At 48.8% G+C, this 22,163-nt stretch overlaps 1 protein-coding gene across 2 annotated transcripts in view; it reads right to left on the bottom strand.

Annotated features, from left to right (window-relative positions):
- LOC119388803 (uncharacterized) overlaps positions 1–22,163 on the bottom strand; it is a 180,348-nt gene that overhangs the window by 142,390 nt on the left and 15,795 nt on the right. Inside the window, exon 8 of one of the 2 annotated variants that reach the window (XM_049414686.1) lies at positions 20,966–21,075. The exons of the other annotated variant lie outside the window; for it this stretch is intronic. Coding sequence (XP_049270643.1) covers positions 20,966–21,075 — 110 coding nt within the window. The remainder of the gene's footprint in view (positions 1–20,965; positions 21,076–22,163) is intronic. 2 annotated transcript variants of the gene reach the window in all.

The following is a 22,163-nucleotide window of genomic DNA, read 5'->3' as shown; positions in this document are numbered from 1 at the left end:
TGACAGTCGCTTTTACAAGTCGCTATTCACAAGATATATTTTCAAGAACGGCTGCAGCGCTGAGCAATCCGGCTCCGAGCTCGAGCAGCTAACGACCTTCGTCCTCTTCGTCGGGCGCACACGCGCGTCGACAATATGGATTCCGGCAGCCTACATGTAGCATAACCCCCGGCGCAAAGGCGCCGTCTCGGCGCATCTAGGCGTCAACGTCATTGGGCGAGTGGTACTGCTTCAGGCGTGCGACGTGTACGATGTCGCTGGCATGCGGGGTGGATGAACACGACGAGTCAGCAGGAGCGATTTCATAGGTGACGGGAGTCACCGCACGAAGCACTCGGTATGGCCCTGTGTACCGAGAGAGCAGTTTGTCGGACAGGCCAACGTGCCGGGTCGGAGACCACAGCAGAACCAAAGAACCGGGCGAAAAGTGTACGTCGCGGTGTCGTTGATCATACCGACGGCGTTGGCTCTTTTGGGAGGTCAGAAGGCGAGTACGAGCGGCTTCGCGTGCGTGAGCGGCACGGCTGATAGCGTCCAGGGCGTATTCAGTGGTCGGAGCTGCTGGCAACGGAATGACTGTATCAAGGGGCAATGTGGGTTCGCGGCCGAACAGCAGGAAAAATGGGGAGTAACCAGCCGTGTCATGGCGCGAGGAATTGTAGGCAAATGTCACGTACGGTAGAGCAAGGCCCCAGTCGGAGTGGTCTGAGGAAACATACTTTGAAAGCATGTCGGTTAGGGTTCGGTTCAGACGCTCCGTGAGGCCATTCGTTTGCGGATGGTACGACGTAGTGAGCTTATGCCGCGTTTCACATGAACGCAGGATGTCCGCTATGACTCTCGATAGAAATGTGCGGCCACGGTCCGTGAGCAGCTGGCGTGGAGCACCGTGTTGCAAGATCACGTCGCGCAGAAGAAAATCGGCGACATCTGTGGCGCAGCTTGTTGGAAGAGCTCGTGTGATGGCGTAGCGTGTGGCGTAGTCTGTGGCCACAGCTATCCACCTGTTGCCAGCAGAAGACAGGGGAAAAGGGCCGAGTAGGTCCAAGCCGACGCGAAAGAAGGGTTCGGACGAAATGTCGAGGGGTTGAAGGCACCCAGCCGGAAGCGTCGATGGTGTTTTGCGGCGTTGACATTTCTCACACGCCGCGACGTATCGTCTGACGGAGCGTGCGAGACCTGGCCAATAGAAGCGACGGCGGATTCGGTCGTATGTGCGGGACACACCAAGGTGACCGGCAGTTGGAACGTCGTGAAGTTCGTGGAGTACAGCGGAGCGGAGGTGTTTGGGTACAACAAGCAGCAGGGATGGTCCGTCTGGATGAAAGTTGTGGCGGTATAGCGTACCATTCTGCAGTACGAACGAGCGATGAGATCGGTCCGAAGGTGAGGCTTCGAGGCACTCGATGATAGCCCGTAAGGATGCATCACGGCGTTGCTCGTCGGCTATGTGGGTCAGTTGGGAAACGGTGCACACGCAAGCGTCGGTGTCAGGGACGGTGCGCGACTCGCCAACCGGATAGCGAGATAGGCAGTCGGCGTCCTGATGCAGGCGTCCAGACTTGTACGTCACTGCAAAAGTGTACTCTTGCAGTCGCAGAGCCCAGCGACCAAGTCGACCTGTGGGATCCCTTAATGATGAAAGCCAGCAGAGCGCGTGGTGGTCGGTAACTACGGAGAAGTGAGTGCCATATAAATATGGACGGAACTTGGAGACCGCCCAGACAAGAGCAAGGCATTCTCTTTCGGTGATCGAATAGTTGCGCTCCGCAGGTGTAAGGAGGCGACTAGCGTAGGCGATAACGCGGTCGTGTCCCTGCTGACGTTGGGCGAGGACGGCTCCGATCCCGTGACCACTGGCATCAGTTCGGACCTCAGTCGGGGCGGATGGGTCAAAGTGGGCCAATATAGGTGGCGTCGTCAAAATTGTGATGAGGTGAGAGAAGGCGGCAGCATGAGTGGACCCCCACGAAAATGGGACGTCTTTCTTTAGAAGATCAGTAAGTGGTCGAGCGATTGCTGCAAAGTCCTTCACGAACCGCCGGAAATAGGAACAGAGTCCCACAAAACTCCGAACATCTTTGGCGGATTTGGGTACTGGGAAACTGGTGACGGCACGAATTTTCTCAGGGTCCGGCCGCACACCAGAAGCATCAACGAGGTGGCCCAACACTGTAATCTGTTGGCGGCCGAAGTGACACTTCGACGAGTTCAACTGGAGGCCAGCATTGCGGAAGACGTCGAGAATAGCCGACAGACGCTCAAGGTGGGTCTCAAATGTAGGTGAAAATACGAGGACGTCGTCTAGGTAACAAAGGCATGTTGACCATTTGAACCCTTGTAGCAGAGAGTCCATCATGCGCTCGAACGTGGCTGGGGCGTTGCACAGACCGAAGGGCATAACCTTGAATTGGTACAGGCCATCGGGAGTGACGAAGGCGGTCTTTTCTTGGTCTTTCTCGTCCACGGCAATCTGCCAATAACCGGAGCGAAGGTCTATGGATGAAAAGTAGCGTGCGCCATGAGACAATCGAGAGCGTCATCCAATGCGGGGCAAAGGATACACGTCCTTTTCGTAATTCGATTTAGATGCCGGTAATCGATGCAGAAACGCCACGTCTTGTCTTTCTTTTTAACCAGGACGACGGGTGACGCCCAAGGGCTCGATGAGGGCTCAATAATGCCTTAGCTAACATCTTGTTTACTTCTTCTTGAATAATCTGGCGCTCCGATACGGACACCCGATACGGTCGACGGTGAATGGGAACAGCATCACCTGTGTTGATACGGTGCTGCACAAGAGAAGTTTGGCCGAGTGGTCGATTGTCAAGGTCAAAGATCTCGCGGTAAGAAGCCAAAAGGCGGATGAGGGCGGCTGATTGCGCTGGGGGGAGGTCTGGGGCAATCATGGGGCGTAATGCCATGTCGAGGCTTGTGGTATCGGGTGGGCGACAAGGAATATTGGAGCATACGTCTGCTGCAAAAGAGGTGACGTGGTCATCGGCTAAGGACCGCAACGTGGCGATTAAGATGCCTTGAGGGAGGACTTGCTTCGTGAAGCCGAAATTTATGACGGGGAGATGTACCCGGTAGCGGCTATAGTTATGACGCAGTGAGGCACAGTGATGTCACGTGCCAGAAGTACATCAGAAGTACATCATGCTGAAATGGGTTTTATAATAATTTGCTGTTCCTTTACAGTGCAAAGTCCTAGCCAACCTTGGTGGAAACACAGTGCGCGTGGTTACAGCAAACATTTTGAAGTACTTGTTGCAAGATTCTCTTGCGGTGAAGTACAGCCTCCCCGGCCAGAAAGGCAAGAAAGCTTTGGCACAACTGGTGCTCTTCGGAATAATTCTCCGTAAGTGTGGTCACTTTGTATTGTAGCTGCAGTCTACAGTGTTGGCTTGCTTTAATTAGAGTGCACTAGAACATGGGAGTGGGTCCACTGGAGCCGGTGGTAAGCGGCGCAGGTGAAAGCAAAAAGCGTGGAATATTTGTGATTGCGCTGCAGTCGCCTTCAGCTGAATTCTCTGGCGGTTCGGCCGTGATGGAGCTCTGACGAGAGCGCCGAGCTATCGTCTGCTTGACGCACCGCCGCTCACGCGTTGTTTTTACGTTTTGTCTGCTAGCTTCTTCCTTTAACCTGGTTTGTTCTAAAAGGCAATCAACTGAAATGAAGGTAACACTGTCGTTATTAGCTATGTGCCGGGTATTTAGTGAAATAAGCGTGTTGCCTTCCATTAGTTGAATTATTCTGGACACGCTGTGCAACGCCGTCCATGGCATTGCACGAACGCTGCAGGTTACTCTTGAGAACCAACTTATGCGCAGCTGCCCACTGCCGCCAACCGCCGCTCGCGGCCGTTACCGTGGCAACATCAGCGGTAACCATGGCACCCTTCAGGTGAAGGCGACGGGAGCACGCCGCCTGCATTGGAACATAAGGCATCAATCAATGTGCTAGCTAAGTTTCTAGAGTGTTTGCCAACTATGTTATTTAAAAGCTTTTCTGGCAATATGAATACTCATTCAATAATGACGTGCTTTTTACAGAGTCTGTACGAAAAAATGCTCTTACAGCATCAGCCTAGAACGCGGAAATTCGAACAAGCATCATGGGATGGCTGAAAAATGCTCAAGCCCGTCTTGACACTGCCATGCGGCGGTAATGATTCTTGAATAACAAATTTTTTTGTTGTCTGCCGACATCCATGCATTTCATTTCACCTCTAATTTTATGTTACAAAGACATAATTCATGGCAAAATTTCAGCACACAAAAAATAAATGTAGACATACCAGCACTGTTAATCTTTTATTTAAAAAAAAAGGTCAGCACCAACTGTGTTTTTTCATAATCATCTACTTATGTCTTGTGTGCACTGCCATTGCACAAATAGTAACCAACTCTTCCAATTTTCAGTTCTGCAATACCTAAGAAATTAGTCGACCAACCACACTGCATGTGTTTTCGCTTTGAAAATCAAGGCGCTTTGATTTCCTTAAAAATATACCTTCTTGTTCACTTATTCTTAGTCGTGAATCAAAAGTGAGCACTACAGTTAATAAATTGAGCCATGAATATAAATTTTAATAACGCACATCTTTTGTATCTAAGCCGATGTTATTTTAGCAACATTCATGAAGGCTTTGTACATCTCTGTGTTAGGTGATAAAAGAAATTAGGCTGGATCGCTCCATATTTATGACCATTGTTTTCAGTGCGAAACCATGTTTATTGCAATTATGTCACGTTCTGTTACCCTTGTAAGTGTATGTTCGTTACGTTTGCACTTCATGAACCAGTTCACAGTAGCACTGCACTTTGGCATTCATTTAACGAGGTTAGACATGGCAACATCAGAAACCGTGGTATTCGTTTAAACAATGTGCAGGCATCATGCAAGCCTAGTTCACAAATTTGCTATACTTTCTCTTTAGGTAGTGCTGAGTTTGCGCAGCACAAGGTGGCTGGAACTGCAGCAGATGACGAAGCCAATTGCATTTGTCTATCTTAATAGCACCTGAAACGTATGTCAGTGAACGTGCTCCAATTGCAAATGATTACGAATGCCAAACAGTGTAAGTGGTGCCAAGTTTCACGAACTGTAACTGCCACACCTCGCGCGGCATTCGACTGTAGCAGAGAGCTTGCACATCATCTGCACTGATTCGTTTCGCAATCATGTTCCTGCTGCACTCGCTGAAACATTCCCTGTGCAACGACAACACCCAGGGGATACCACTATGAACCCGTTCATGTAGTGCAGAATCAGTTAATGAACCTTTGTTGTTGTTAGTGGGGTTTTGTGGCGCAAGGGCCATAGGTGGCCAAAGAGCGCCATGTCTTCTGTGTGGTGTTGGCAATGACCAATGATTTCGATGACAGGGTGTATTATGGCTGTACAGAGGCCTAAATCACGCGCTATAAAGGAGCGTAAAAGGAGTGTATAGGGTATAAAAATTATGGCAGTGACAAGTGATGTGATCTATGGGCGTGGGATGAATGACGAGTGAGTATGGTATTTACAAGGAGAGGCGGGAAAACAGCACGAATGCCCCTCAAGGCCTTTGAGCCCAAAGGCCGGGAGGCAGGTGCTTCCTTTGAAAGAATACCACAGCAGCAGCCTCAATGATGAGACCGCGCTACGGAGCGCCTGGAAAAATAACATTGAAATTTACATCCTTTAGATATTCACAGAGGGACTGATACTTAAAGAGAGGTTCTTTGCCAATGAACATATCGGGATGGAGTGGGAACTGAAGGTATATTGATGAGAAATGCTTTTTCCCTGAGAGCGTCTAGTTCCCTGCATTGCAGTAGGATGTGGAGTACAGTGAGCGGGTCACCACAGTGGTCACACAACGGTGGGTCGCCTCCGGACAAAAGGTATGTATGTGTACTATGTGTGTGTCCTATTCGGAGTCTGCAGAGTGTTACTTGTGTACGCCGTGTCTTGGATATCGGCGGCACATTACCAAGGTACGGTTTTTATAAGATGTAATTTATTTTGCTTTTCCTTATTCCATAAGTGCTGCCAATGAGCCCTAAGCTTTAGTTTTAGGAAGGGCTTCAGGTCCAGTGCAGGGACAGTCATGGGGGTATCGGCAGCGTTTCCGTGAACAGATGCCGCGAGCCGGTCCGCCAACACGTTCCCTTCGATCTCGCGATGCCCTGGCACCAGCATACAACACATGCTGCTCGAACGTGCATATAGTGCATATGAGTGAGTAAAGAGAAATAAGGACAGGATTTCTATGTTTTTTCAAACTTTTCAAAGCTTTTACAACACTTAGGGAATCTGTATATATAACTGCATTGTCTATTTTTAATTGTTTAATGTGTTAACGGCCACCAATATTGCATATGCCTCTGCTGTGAAAATGCTTGTGTTAGGATGCAGAACGCCGGCATCCGTAAAGGATGGACCGACCGCGGCGTAGGACACAAAAGTGTGAGACTTAGAGGCATCGGTAAAGAATTCCGGAAAAGTGTATTTGTGCTGGAGTTCGAGGAAGTGTGTACGGATATGTGCAGCAGGCGCGTGCTTAGTAACTTCTACGAAGGATACATCGCAGTCTATGAGTTTCCACTGCCACGGCGGGGGATATGCGGCGGGAGCCAGCAGACGGTGTTCACGAAGGTGGCACACCCATTTCTTCAGCTAGGCCCCTCACACGAAGTGCGTAGGGCTTTCTCATTGGCAGGACGGTTTTCAAACAGGATTGAACTGGACAGATCATTGATAGTAGAGTGTAAGGGGTGTTCTCCATTAGCGTTCACCTTGAGGAATATACAAAAGAGAGGTAGGATCTCTGGAGGTGTAACGACCACTCGTTCGATTCGACATAAAGGCTTTCCACGGGGCTAGTACGAAAAGCACCTGTAGAAAGTCGAATGCCTAGATGATGGACAGGGTCAAGCATCTTCAAGGCGCTTGGTGTCGCAGACTGATAGGTTATCGCCCGTAATCTAGGCGCGTGCGTATGAGGCTTCTGTATAAATTCATCAGGACACTTTGTGTCACTACCCCAAGTAGTGCGTGACAACACTTCAGAACATTCATTGTTTTATGCACTTGTTTTTTATATACTTTATGTGTGATATGAACGTCAGTTTCGTGTCTAGAATTACACCTAGGAATTTCTGCTCCGTTTTCACAGGTATTCGCTGGCCGTGGAGGTGAATGTCCGGATCGGGATGGAGGCCTCTCTTTCTTGAGAATAATACGCAAGTGCTTTTTTGCGGGTTAAGGCTGAACCCGTTCTCGTCTGCCCATTTAGTTACCTTGTTCAAACCAAGTTGAACCTGCCGCTCGCATATTGCGAGATTGCAAGATGTAAAGCCAATTTGTACGTCATCGACATATGTGCAATAAAACATGTTACGTGGGATGGACTGGTGCAAGGAATTCATTTTGATAATAAAAAGTGTACAACTCAATACACCACCCTGCGGAACTCCTGTTTCTTGGACAAATATTCGAGACAAACAGTGCCCACGCGAACACGGAATGTTCGATTTGACATGTAACTATCGATTATGGTGAACATCCTACCCCGTACACCTAAATGTGAGATGTCTCGAAGTATGCCAAAGCGCCATGTGGTATCATAGGCCTTCTGCATATCGAGGAACACAGACAGAAAGAATTGTTTATGGACGAAAGCGTCACGGATTTGTGCCTCGATACGTAGCAGGTGGTCCGTTGTTGATCTACCTTCTCGAAACCGCATTGGTATGGGTCAAGTAGACAGTTTATTTCAAGGAAGTGTAGGAGTCGCCTGTTTATCATCTTTTCGAAAACCTTGCATAGACAGCTTGTTAGGGCTATCGGCCTGTAATTGGAAACTGAGGATGGGTCCTTGCCCTGCTTTAAAATGGGAATAATAATGGCTTCTTTCCAGGCCGAGGGGATCTCGCCGGAAAACCAAACAGCATTATACAGCGAAAGGAGGGCTTTTTCGGTTTCAGATGGCAGGTGTTTTAACATTTCATATACCGACGCGGTCGGATCCTGGGGCGGAATTATTGCAGCAATTAAGCGATGCTTGTAGCTCAGCTATACAGAAAGGTTCATTGTATGCTTCGTGTTTTGTGGATTTTCGCTCTTAGTCTCTGTTTTTCGATTCGTGTTTTGTATCGTTGGAAAGCTTCGGTATAGTGCGACGAGCTCGACACCTGTTTCGAAGTGTGCGCCGAGGGAGTTTGCCTGGTCCTCCAAGCTGTCGCATTTCTGTGTTTACAAGAGGGAGTGAATATGCCTGCCGCCCTGCTACCCTACTAACCATGCTCCAGACTTTAGCTTCCTGCGTATATGAAATTAATGCCCGATAAAAACTTCTGCCAACTTTCCCTTCTTGCCTGTCGGCGCGTTCTCCTACCTTCTGACTTTATGTTCTTAAAATTTGTAAGATTCTTCAGCTGTCGGATAGTCGCGAAGCAACTTCCATGCTTTGTTTTGTTTCTTGCGCGCATTTCCGCACTCTTTGTTCCACCATGGAACTCGTCGTTTTCCAGAGTGACCACTTGTTTGTGGAATACATTTGGTTGCAGCATCAATCAGAAATGCTGTAAAGTATTCTACAGCTGCCTCTATGCTTAAGGCAGCCATGTCCGTCCAATTTAACAGTGTAACTTTCCGAAACTGTTCCCAATCTGCTTTCTCAGTCAGCCATTTTGGAACCTGAGGGGGACATTCATTTGTAATTGGTATGTTCAGAAGTATTGGAAAGTGGTCACTTCCGTAAGGATTATTGATAACTTTCCATTTGACTAGGGGCAGAAGTGATGGAGATGCTATGCTGAGATCTATGGACGAGAATGTTCTGTTTGCGAGGCTATAGTATGTTGGTTGTTTTTTATTTAAGAGACATGCGCCAGAAGAGAAAAGGAACTGTTCGATCAGACGACCTCGCGCATCGCAGCGAGAGTCTCCCCACAGACTGTTGTGTGCATTCAAGTCTCCAAGGACCAGATATGGTTCTGGAAGTTGATCTATTAAGGACTCAAATTCATGTTTCTGGAGCTGGTAGTGCGGGGGTACGTAAAGTGAGCAGATTGTGATCAGGTTGTTGAAGAGAACGGCTCGGACAGCCACTGCCTCAAGGGACGTTTGTAGTGGTAAGTGGGTACATGCAATTCCTTGGCTAACTATAACAGCTACGCCACCTGATGACGCCACAGCATCATCCCGGTCCTTCGGAATATGACATATTGGCGTAGAAAATTCGTGTTCTTGGATTTTAAATGTGTTTCTTGTACACACAGCACTTTTGGTGAGTGTTCATGTAGCAACTCTTGGATATCGTCGAGGTTTCTTAGAAGACCTCTCACGTTCCACTGTAAAATTTGTGTATCCATTTTGAGTGTAAATTAGTGCTGTGTGTACTGGAACTATTGCCTTATGTCACGGAGCCCTTTCCAGGCCCTGTGATGCGGGCTTTTTCTTTTTTGGCGCGCTCCAACGAGCTGCGCCGTTCCTTGGGCGCTTGAGACTCCGTTGGACTTGCCATTGTGTCCATCGCCTCGGCAGAGGCGCTGGTTGCCCGCTCGCGGCTAACGCGCACGGGTGTCAGAGTTTTGGGGCTTTCTGCCTGAGCAGAAGGCCCTGGGCGCGCAGATCCGGAGGCCTGCATGCCCTTTGGTTGCGGAGCAGCAGAGGCTGCTTCCGCTGAGGGGGCGGATGGCGCTGCCGCCCGTCCACTTTGCGTGGTACGCGTGGCCGCCACGAACCTTTGTGGCACTGCCCCCTTGCGTGCCACGTCCGCGAATGAAGGTCCCTGCGCAAAAGAAAGGCGTTTTCGCGCCTCCCTAAAGGAGATGTTTTTCTGTAACCTTGAGTGTGATTACTTCTTTTTCTTTTTTCCACGAAGGACATGCACGAGAGTAGGCGGGGTGCACACCGTCGCAGTTTGCGCAGTGTGGAGATTCAACACAGTTGTCAGCAGGGTGTTCATGTGAACTGCACTTGGCGCAGGTTTGACGGCCACGGCAACTCTGAGAGCCGTGACCGAAACGCTGGCACTTGAAGCAGCGTCGCGGGTTGGGGATATAGGGTCTGACCTTTAGTTTCAAGTATCCTGTTTCGACATGTTCTGGCAGTGTGCTTGTGGCAAATGTGAGAATGAGGTGTTTTGTCTGGATTTCTTTATCTTCACGCCTGATTTTAATTCTCTGCACATTGATCACATGCTGGTCGCTCCAGCCCTCGAGGAGTTCACTTTCTGTCAGGTCGATCAAGTCTTGGTCTGACACCACACCGCGCGAGCTGTTCAGAAAGCGATGCGGGGTGACTGAGACAGGTGTGGTTCCCAACGAAACAAGTTTGGACAGTTTTTCATATTGTATTTTACTTTGTACTTCAAGGAGAAGGTCTCCGCTAGCCATTCTAGTTGCCTGGTAACCATGGCCCAAAGTTTCAGTAAGGCATTTCGACACAATGAAGGGAGAGATTGTTCTGGCATTCTTTTCGAGTGTTTGGCAGTGGATGACGTGGAAGCGTGGAAAAATTTCTTTTGGTTTAAGCAAGGCATTCAAGGTGTCTTCGGTGCGCCCTCTCTTTGAGACAGGGCGATCATTCAATCGGGGAAAGGAGAATGAGGCCATAGATTGTGTATAATTTCGGCAGCCATGTCAGCCGCCCACCATGGAGCCCAACATGGGGACGCAACAGCACTTATATTGATATAAGGCATGCCAACGCCAGCTGTACACAGCTACTATAACCAAATATAATGTGCCCAAGAGAGGGCACATACACAAGGTTAACCCTCGCCGCCAAGAAAAAACGGAAGTAAATGGAAGAGAGGAGAAGACAGAAAAGATGCAAAGTGAGAAAGACGAAGATGTGAGGGGAGAGAGAGACAGGAAAAGGCGACTGCCGATTTCCCCTGGGTGGGTCAGCCCAGGGGTGCCGTCTACGTGAAGCCGGGGCCAAGGGGTGTGTTGCCTCTGCCGGGGGGCCTTAAAGGTCCAATCACCCGGCGTCGGCTCAACCCCCAGGATCCCCTTTTCCCCGGACACGGCAAAGCCACGCACGGCTAGGCGTGGGAGGGGTCGAAACCCCCCGTTAGCTCGGGTCCGTGGTGTCGCTACACACCAAACGCCTGTTTCCAGACGCCCCTGCGGGGAACATGTCACTGTGAAGGCAGGTAAGGCGCGTTTGGAGCATTGGTTTCAAAGATAAATAAGGCAACAACGGAAAAAGATAAAATATGTATAGAAACGACAGCTCGTGCACAGAAAGTGTTTGACAGTAGCTGTGAGGACAGTGAACCTTTATTTTAGCTGGGGCAGGTTTACTAAGAAACAACTTATGTAGTGGTACACACAAATTGTGACAGACATTGTGGGCTTCCTGCACTCCAGCTAGTAAATCGTAAGTCCCTCTTCGTGTAAGAAAATATTTGCCTAATAAAATCATATAAAAATTGATGTTAGTGCTACGCATGTCCGGCCCTCTCTTCGCCTTTGTTGTTTAATCTGTCTTTTTTACAGCGAAAGCTGTTATGAGATCATTTCACCGGCCGTTTTTGGCGCCGTAGTTGTCCGCCGCCGCCGCCGCCGAAGCCGGTGTCCGTAACCAGTATCGCTCGAAATAAGAAAAAAACGAAATAAGAAAAATTCCAGGATGGAACGAGGTTCGAACCTGGGCCCTCTGCGTGTGAGCCCAGTATTCAACCTCTGAGCCATGCCGGTGGTTGAAACCGCTTTGCAAAAAGGTCCTATACAGGCTTCGTGTCGGGAACGAACCACATTAGCATATGCAATATAGCGTGGTAGAAGAGTAAAATAAGCACTAAGCGTCGCACAACGCGAATTCTATAACCAGGCGTCACACAATGCGAATTGCGCAACGAGTAGGTTGTTGATTGCTTCCAACCCATTACAAAGGTCTCTGCCATAATTCTTCGTCGTCATCAGGCACAGCATCAACAAAGTGCACATAATGCCTTGCATGCGTTTAGCAGATAGCACGGCTCTCCGTAGAATGACGAAAAATGGCACAGTGCCTGCTGCCCCACTTCTCAAAAATTACAATGATTTATAGCGTAGTGGGTTCCTCTCAAGTGCACTTGTATTGGTTGCCAAGGAAGCCCATAAGCGCATGATCCATTTCCTCGGGGTCTCAGTAAAGTTCTTCGCACCCCTCCCCGTCTCTCTCCTACGTCAGCGTATGTTATACAGCATGACGGCAGAGGGAAATAGCGACCGGGCGTCACCCAGTGGAAATTACATAACTGGTGGGCCGTTTAAAGCTTCCAACCCATTACAAAGGGCTGAGCCGTAATTCTTCATCGTCATCAGTCGTCGCGTCAACAAAAGTGCACATAATCCCTTACAGACGTGTAGCTGGTGCATCGCTTCTCCGCAGAATGACGAATAATGGCTTAGTAGGCGCTTCCCAACTTCACGAAAATTTGATTTATGGCGTAGTGGGTACCTTTCTAGTGTACTTGTATTGTAGCCCCAAGAGAGCTTACAACGGGTTCTTGAAACGCCGGTCTTCCAGCTTTCGCTGTGACTGTGCTGCGGTTTCAGCGCAGGCCTGGCGTTTTTTTTTTCTTTCTTTCGTCTTTTTTTCAGATACGTAACACCGACATGCTTAACGTTTGGTTCTTTTAGTTGCAAGTCATATGCAATGAAAAGAGAGGGAAGCCCAAAGATAGTGCAAGGAACACCTACATTTATTATTTCAAGGACCATGCCCAGGGTCTCAGTAGTGTTCTCAGTTTTGTATGCAGAGTACTTGTTACGAGTGTAGCCGAGCAGTGCCGTGAGGCAGACTGCCGCCATAGTCACCATCAACGGTTGCGCCCGAGGAACTGACACCAACAACGTGAACCTTTTGCATGACCGTACGCTCGGGATCGTACACAAAAACTGATCCCATGTTTATTGTTCTGCCTTTACAAAGTGGTGGTCACACTGGCGTCAGTTCCTTGGGCGTAACCATCGACGATGACTGCTGTACTCTCGAGCAAATGTCTTGGAGATAGGATGCTCTAACAGCTGCATCCATTCGCATGCCTCAGGCCACTTGTGGAAAGATTTTGCCGACGGCTCGAGCCATCGCTGCGCCAGGACATCCAGAAGAAGATGGACCGCTTCATGGCTCAGTCGTTCTTGGAGATCACATCCACCACTGTTAGGGAGCGCACATTGACTGAGGAGCAGCAGACACTGGTGGACACACTGGACACCACACTGCAGGAGCGGAAGCGCAAGACTATAGACCACACACCCCTGCAAGGTACAATATTGACAAAAAAACTGACAAAAAAAAATAAGAAGCCCTTCCCCATTTGGGAAAACGGGGCAAGTGAAACTTGGCATGTGCGTGCCTGACCTACTTTTTTTTTGTCTCTCTCTCTATTGCATTGCGCAATGCTCTCTCCTAACTATCTCCTTCCTCCATGCTGGGAATGGGACCTTCACCTTCTCACTTAGCAATGCAACGATTAAGTTGCTGCAGGCAACAATACAGTCATGTTTGAAACAATGAAATGCAACAATGAATGGTAACGTGAAATGTCAAGTGACTTTGATAAAAGATCAAATTGCCATATCAGAAATGACTGATCGCTGACAAGCCCACGATCGAGAGGGCATCAATTATTGGAAAACTGCGTGGACAAATATGCATTTCACTGGGGCACCTTGTGGGGATTGAGGCTTGCCCGTCGCCATTGTGCGGGTTTTTCGCCTATTTCTGCCATCCTCATGTCCGATCATGTCGCTCCCCTCCTCCGCCGTCCTACGGCGCTGGGCGAGCGGGGGTGACGTTAAACCCCCTCACCCCGGCGCCGGATCGCGACGGTGGCGCCACGTTCGAGTCTCGCGTGCTCGCGAGACGTTGCGCGCGGCGGGGGAGTCAGACCCTCTCTGGACCTCGCAGGGTAAGCACGCATTTTCTTTCCCGTCCGTCGGCTCCTTTGTTTGGGCTCGCTCGGACGGAGTTCGCTAACGGTGCCTTGCGCCAGCGGCGAGCGCTTACCTTACGTTGTCCTTTTCCGAACGCCCCATGAGCGTGGCACGCAAGTCATGCTGTACATGACATACGTGTCATGACTTTCATGTTAACTCGTGTTATTTATGTTCCTCACACGGTCACGTCGCAAGATACCAATTTTAGTGTATATCAAGCTAGCGCAACGGCCGCCAGCACCCCATGAGCATGGCACGTAAGTCATGCTGTACATGACATGCGTGTCATGATTTTCATGTGAACTCGTGTTTTTATGTTCGTCACACAGTCACGTCACGCAAAACGAATTCCCGGGTAGATCAAGCTAGCGAAACGGCCGCCAGCGCGCCATGATCGTGGCACGTAAGTCATGCTGTACATGACATGCGTGTCATTATTTTCATGTTAACTCGTGTTATTATGTTCGTCACATAGTCACGTCGCGCAACACCAATTCGGGTAGAACAAGCTAGCGAAACGGCCGCCAGCGCCCCATGAGCGTGGCACGTAAGTCATGCTGTACGTGACATGCGTGTCATGATTTTCATGTTAACTCGTGTTTTTATGTTCGCCACACCGTCACGTCGCGCAATACCAATTTCGGGGTAGAGCAAGCTGGCGAAATGGCCGCCAGCGCTCCATGAGCGTGGCACTTAAGTCATGCTGTACATGACATGCGTGTCATGATTTTCGTGTTAACTCGGGTTATTTATGTTCGTTACACAGTCACGTCACAAGATACCAATATTGGTGTTTATAAATCTAGCGAAACCGCCGCCAGCGCCTCATGAGCGTGGCACGTAAGTCATGCTGTACATGACATGCGTGTCATGATTTTCATGTTAACTCGAGTTTTTTGTTCGTCATACAGTCACGTCGCGCAATACCAATTTCGGGGTACATCAAGCTAGCGAAACTGCCGCTAGCGCCCCATGAGCGTGCCACGTAAGTTATGCTGTACATGACATGCGTGTCATGATTTTCATGTTATCTCGTGTTATTTATGTTCGTTACACGGTCACGTCGCAAGATACCAATTTTGGTGTATATAAAGCTAGTGAAACGGCAGCCAGCGCACCATGAGCGTGGCACGTAAGTCATGCTGTACATGACAAGCGTGTCATGATTTTCATGTTATGACTTGTCATTTATGTTCGTCATACAGTCATGTTACGCCATACCAATTTTGCTGCACATTCGATGAACCAAGCGACCAGGAGAGCACATAGTCGTAGGCGGCTAGATAGATAGATAGATAGATAGATAGATAGATAGATAGATAGATAGATAGATAGATAGATAGATAGATAGATAGATAGATAGATAGATAGATAGATGCGCTCAAGGTCGCAGAAGTTCGCTAAGAAATGCTTCGCATTTAAAAAGTCGTGCTGGTGAAGGGGAATGTGACACCGTCGCAAGCCGCGTGGGTTTCCGCGAGGCCCTCTGGTGAAGTACGGCGCGCAGGCTGCACATGCGTAACCGGACAAGGCGGAGTTTGCAGCCGTGTCGGCCGCTGTGTTATGAACGATATAGGTACGAATCCGTAACATTCTTACGAGTTACTAGGTGAGTCATCAGTGGCTTGCGTACCTTCCTACCCGCGATGCTGCACGGGAACGTTGTTCTCGTTGGTTTTCGTGTTGCCAACGAAATACCGGGAACAGAGGCGCGACGATGGCGACACGCGGAAGTTCTTCCGGTTTACTGAGGCCACCCACAGATGCCGCAATTCAGGCGACGAAGGAAAACGATGCAGCGCGACCATGCCACATTTGCACTCATCGCGTGGCGTACTGTGCTGCGGACACACGATTGCACCTAAAATATTTCTCTTCTGCTGCTTGTTCGCTCACTCGTACACGACACAGTGATGGCCAGATGACTTGCTATGCGAATGCAGTAAATTTTCTGCCATGATAGTCACTTCGTATAGGAGACGGGCGCACAACATAGTCACACAAACGCGTACCGAAGCAACACAAACACAGCAATGGTACAGCCCAAAGCACGATGGCAACACAGAGCATACCCTCGACCCCTGCAGCTCACTGGTTCGAGGCTGCTGCTGTGAAAAGGTGTATACCTTAGCTTCATTTTCGGTTTATTTCTTCAGCTTGTGTCTAACACAAACAAACGAGCCCTCGATCAATCCCCCTGTTTCGTTCATTCATAGCCGAGGTCTCGTTCCGACAGTCTTGATGCCTTAGGCAGTATGCGTGGGCGTATTAGACAGCTTGCAGCTCGTTATAAGGTCACATGTTTCGTGACGCCGACTGGCAAGAAAAGAAGTGTTCCACACTTGCCGTCATGGCTGCGAGTGGCGCTGGCTAACACTCCCAAGACTGCATAAACCTAAATAACCATTAAAATGGATCGGGAAGCCGCTGTAGCTCAATTGGTAGAGCATCGGACGCGTTATCTGGAGAGAGAGAGAGAGAGAGAGAGAGAGAGGTTGTAGTTCGGTAGGTTCGGTCCCTACCTGCGCCAAGTTGATTTTTCATTCACTTTAATTTCTTTCCAAGCATATCACAATTGAAGTTATAAGCTACAAATAATGTCCCCTAAACCTTCGTTACCTTCATTGCCCGTTGGTTTCATTAGGTGGTGTCTATCACAAAGAAACGAGCCCTCGATAAATCACCCTTCCTTTCGCCTTACTGTATAGTGGCTGATGAAGGGCGAAGCAGTGTATAGATGCGATTTTGGTTGAACTGTAGTCAGTGTTGTGGATGCGCGCAGCTGACAGAATTAATCGAGCATGCTCTGTAACGCGTTGCCAGTAAGTTTCTGCACTGGAGGTCACAAACACGCATTTGAAGCCTAGCCTCCTCATCATCAAGTGTCATTGGCGTAGCTAGCGGGGAGGGGTTTTAGGAGGGGGGGGGTCAATCCTCCACCTCTGGAAAATTTTCGATTTTACGCTTTATACATGCACGAACACATACAAACGCACGCACCAACATACACAAAGGGTGGATGAGCCCCCCTCACCCTCGGCTACGTCCCTGATCAGTCTTGTTCCTTGGGAGCACTGGCCGTGGCGATTCCCATGCGCGCGCGCGTTCATGACCGGGTCAGTCTGAGCAGGCGGCCCATATTCTTACGAAAAGACAACATTGCACAGAAATCGACGGCAACATCACCTGGTTTCCTGCCCACATGGGCAAGGATGTCCAAGCTCTTATCCACAATGCCAATGAGCGTGCCCATGCCCGCGCACGCGAACTGTCCCACCGTGACGGGCAATCGGCATCTAATTTTGGGGATGGCAGCCGGCAGCTTGATTGGCTCACCTTCTATAGTCACTGTTTAATTACCTGTCAAAAATTGACCTAGTCTGAAACCTTTAGTGATTGCATATATTATATAATACAGGAAAGGCTTCAATTACCTGACACACTCGTAAATATTTCTATCAGGTTCACTTGCGCATTTCACTTTTTACATTCTTTTTATTATTATTTCCTTCCCTATCTTCTTTAGTATGTCAATCCCGTTCCCCATCCCTACACACAGTAGCATGCCAGCGGTATACAGACGCCGGCAAAAATCTCCGTTTTTCTAATAAATAGTCTCTCTCTCTCTGCTCACCTTTAATGAAATTTGCAAACACTATCAATTGGCCAGGCGTAGCTTTCCGCTCCCACACCCGCAACTCTCTGTGGCCCAGTAAGTCACTTTAAGAATGCTGCAAACGGGTACTTACCCGTCGCCTTTAGTGTACAGCAAGAACTATTGACAGAATAAAGCCGCACTGCCCTCATTGCGACGAGAGACGATGCACGTTACGCCACATGCTCTGGCAATGCACGGCGCTGCGCGATGGCGAGCCTCTCAGTACAGAAGCCGCTTGGAGGACGGCAATCACCAGCTCGGACTGGGAGGTCCAATTCCGGGCTGTCCAGAGGGCCCGCAATTTGGCGGAGGGGCTCGCTCTTCCTGTCGCCACGTGGGTGCTGCCCGCAGCCGACCTTCCCTCTTGAGGGGAATCGGCTCCTCAGGAGAATTTATAAAGTTCATTGACTTGGTCCTTGAGGATCATGATTGGTCAAAACAAGATAAAAAATCACAGCATATCCACGGAGTGAATGATGAGTGGGCGAAGCTGCGGAGGTTCATCGGTAAACCGTGAACCTTCCGTGAATTCTGCCCAGTACATCATCACCGACGTGAGATCGGGCGCGTTTATACTAAAGGTTCGATGAGTTATGACGACTTGCAGCTCACTTTAATTTTACATGTACCGCTGTGAATTTTCATTGTTTAGAAACCATTGCTTTAGAAAACATCTGGCGTCTTTCGTTAAGCAGCTGGCGTCTTTTCGTTTTGTTTTAGAAACATCTGGCGTCTTTCGTTGGTTTATTTCATCAATCAACGGCGTTTTGAACAAAATTTTTATTGTTTAATCACGCACAGGAGAAATCTCACCAGGCCATGGGCGTCCGGAGGGGGGTGCAAGGGGGGGCGGCTGCCCCCCCCCCCTGGAATTTCGGATATTATCTTTTATGCAGTAGCGATAAGCTGCACACGTTGGTCAGCACACAAAAGGTCCGCATATCCGTGTGAAACGGCCTTCAGGACTGCCAGCCAACTTTGCACGTTATTTCATATTATTGACTAACCTTGCTGGTCAAGTCACGGCAGTGAACCCCCCCCCCCCACCCCCCCCATAGATGCACCCCCTGGAAAAATATCTGCGGACGCCCTTGCACCAGGCATTACCTTGGAGGTAAAGAATGGCTGCTAATGGGAATGAGAGACAGAAGAAGTCTGCTTTTAGCTAACGCTGCGAATTTTTTATTGTTCAACAACGCACAGGAAAAATCTCCCACCGGCACCACCTTGGAGGTCAAAGCGTAAGACTGGTTACGCACTACGACTACGACTACGAGGGACGAACGGGTGCCGCCTTAAGGAGCTTCGCCCCTAAAAAGACCATGGTGATATTGGCGGCCTTTTAGAAATACGGCTGCGGGATCCCTAGATTTATAATTGTAACATTAACATTCAGTAAGTGGGATCCAAGTAGGAACAAACAAGCGGCCTCTAAAATTTCGAAGCTTCTTCCCAATTTTTGCAGATTGCTACATCTCCGTAACTGCTACTCAGGAATTATAGAATAACAAAGTGTTAACTACAACAGCAGCAACCTGCGAACTATAGCAGTTTTGCATGGATGATAGACTAAGAGACCCGATGTGGTAGTCGTGCCCTCCAGTTGCCATATACTTTTAGAACCTTCATTCCATACCATAGGGTACTGTGTTCCTTATGTTCACGCACTCTACCTCTTTAATTTCACGCCGGGACGGCGCACTGCTCTCCCGTAGTAGAGTACAAATCATACTCTCAGCCGTTCACCCGCTGCTCTAAATACATTCATGAATTCCCGTTGGTGTACGAGTACTCGGGTAGGCTAACCAGAGAAGCATTCTTTGCGGAAACGTGATCGGCGTCAGCAGGACTTGGGTGTTTATTGCTGGTAAAGAGATTACCGTTAAGAAAGCCCCTGCCAGTCCAGCAAGAAACGTCAATTCTTTAAATAAACGCTAAGCGAAGAGTGAGCGCTGCGTGTTGAGCCTGCTTCTTACTTGAACCAATCACGTGCTTCAGTGTATTGATCGTAAACCGATTTTCTCTATATTATATAGAAGACACGCATCGCACACCGTACTCCTCTTTTAGCAATTGTCGCCATCGCAAGTACCCCTTGCTACAGCACGAACGACAAATGCAATGTATTAAACAATAAACACGGCTGAGTAAAAGTTAGCATGCTTTATTATACAGTGCCCCATGAAAGGCTGGTCTTTAGATACAAGAAGACTGCATTGCCCTGCAACTACGGCGGAATACAGAGAAGCGTCAGGTGCAGCGGCAAGCACAAAGAAAAAAAAAAGCGACTTCACGGCTCACAATAACCGCCCCTACTTTCGGGGTTCTTCATTTCCCTTGTACAATTAAGGGGGCAAGCTCGCAGAAGGGACGCGACTAGACACGAATCCAGCCATGATGACGAGTCATCCAGGTGGTTTCTCAAAGGAAGAGTTTCTGCAGAACTGCCGCTACGTGGCCTATAGCCTCCAAGCTGCTGGAGGCTATAGCGAGAAACTCCTACGGGCAGCGCAGTTCTCTAGCCGCGGTTCTTGCAGCGCTCGGAGCTCTCGACTGGGCTTACGGGCAGCTGGTCCCAGGCACGGCTGATCACGTCGTACTTGGCAGCCTCGGGGAACAGGCGGAACAGGTAGTCAGCCACGAAGAGCTTCAGCAGAATCAGAGTGACTGCGAACATGACCACAGCGTATAAATTAGTTCCACGGTGCTTCCGTGGCGCGAGATAGTCTGCATGTGTCGCTTGAAAGTTAAGCGTTAATTGACATTCGAAGCGCCGAATCGGCTAGGCGACTCGGTTTTCTTTAGGGCATGTTAAGTGTTCTTAAGCGACGCGGAAGTCAAACCGCAAGTTAACGGATATTGGGTTAACGAGATGCGTAGTCTTACGAACAATTTTCAGTTCCTTGTCTTAGCTCCATGGATACCGCATCTTTCGCGATTTGCTAATATTGAGTTACACTTTTCATTTAAAGAAATCCTCGCGCATTTCATACAGGTACCTTGTCCCTCTGTTGTCTATCAGAAATGAAAGATCAGTGAAATGAAATCTCGCCTGCTCTACACTTTTCATAATTTTACAAAAAAAATCATATATATTAAAATAATATTCGTGTCTGTAAATTTCAAAGACTGAGCTACTTCTGTAAGGTTCTGTGCTTGCGTAATCTCTCGATCATACTGCTGAACTTCACGTTGGTATTATGTGCTTAGTTACTTATGTACGGTGGTGCAAGCGTCGGCGTACAGAAGTAACTCCTCTCACAAGTACAAAGCAGCCCGCTTGCACAAACCCCTACACTGCCTACAAATACGAAAGTGAGGTTCAGAAGGATGAACGGGAGATCACGCAAGTTGTCTCGTTAAATAAGGCCTTACCTGTGACCTGCACGGCAAAAGCTTGGCCCTGCCAGAAGGCAAGCACAACCAGGGCCAGAAGAGCGAGCAGCAGGCACAATGTGGTTCCGGGCTCCTTCCACGAGAGCAGGCTACGATAAATGACGTCAGATCACGTCACACGCACACGTTAGACATGAGCGGCTCACGGTAACAACGTGAGAAATGAATCAACGTCGGCACAACTACATGTTCTGTACCCAAAAAGTGCATGTTCATATAGAAATGCGTTTTTTTTTAGTTCTTTGGCTGTCAGAAGGACAGAAATGGGCTGGTAGTTTTACTGGAACCATACTAGCTACCTAGTCGTAAGCTGACACGTGAACTTCAGCTAGCCGGTTTACAGGTAATCAGGGTGTTGTCTCTAAGTAATGCCCTCCTACCTCACGCCCGCCGTACTTCGAGCACGGGCCACACACAAGCACAGTTGAACGTACCACTGTGTGCACAAACCACGTCGTTTTAAACGTACGCTGCTTGGAATAACCGTCCGTGAATGAAATGACCTTAAATGCGACATTTCTCTCACCACTGACAAGATAAGCTTCGAATAAAAAATTACTGAACGCAAGAAAATACGCAACACACAAGAGAGATAGTCAAGGAACGAACGCTCCCTTGTGTGCTGCGTCTTTTCTTGCGCTCAGCAATTTTTTATCAAAGTTGGAGGGCCGGCATCTCCAAGATGCGAGGTTCGTGAAGGTACACTTGAAGCAACACAACCTCTGCCGCTGTCAGTTTGTTACGGCGTAACTCTCTTTGAAGTTCGGTCTACCTGTTAAAGGGATTACGTGAGCGTATGACACGTATGAATTTAGCCATTTGGCAAGTATCCAATCGCCCGGATTTGCAGCAGATGACTCGCGATTGGTGGCGCACGACACACTCATGCCAACTTCTGCAAAGCACTAACTTTTCTTCAACAGGCAGGTGTCTAGACCGCCACCCAAGGTGGAACAACGCGACAATGTTCCTTTGAACAGTAAACCACGATGAAATCGAAAAAATACGGTTCATTTCAAGTATACCTCCACTGAAGGAACTGCTAAAGGCGTCTCTCTCAGTGAAAAAACACCCCAAGGGAGTACTCAATAGGCGCTCTCCATATTACTGCGATCCAGTGAATAATACAAATAGAGAATTTGTACAACTCGACAGACACAAATTTGGGTGCATAAGA

Source organism: Rhipicephalus sanguineus, chromosome 4, assembly GCF_013339695.2.
Source record: "Rhipicephalus sanguineus isolate Rsan-2018 chromosome 4, BIME_Rsan_1.4, whole genome shotgun sequence".
NCBI lineage: Eukaryota > Metazoa > Arthropoda > Arachnida > Ixodida > Ixodidae > Rhipicephalus > Rhipicephalus sanguineus.
The sequence above is the reverse complement of the archived record's forward strand: the minus strand, read 5'-3'. Positions and strand labels throughout refer to the sequence as shown.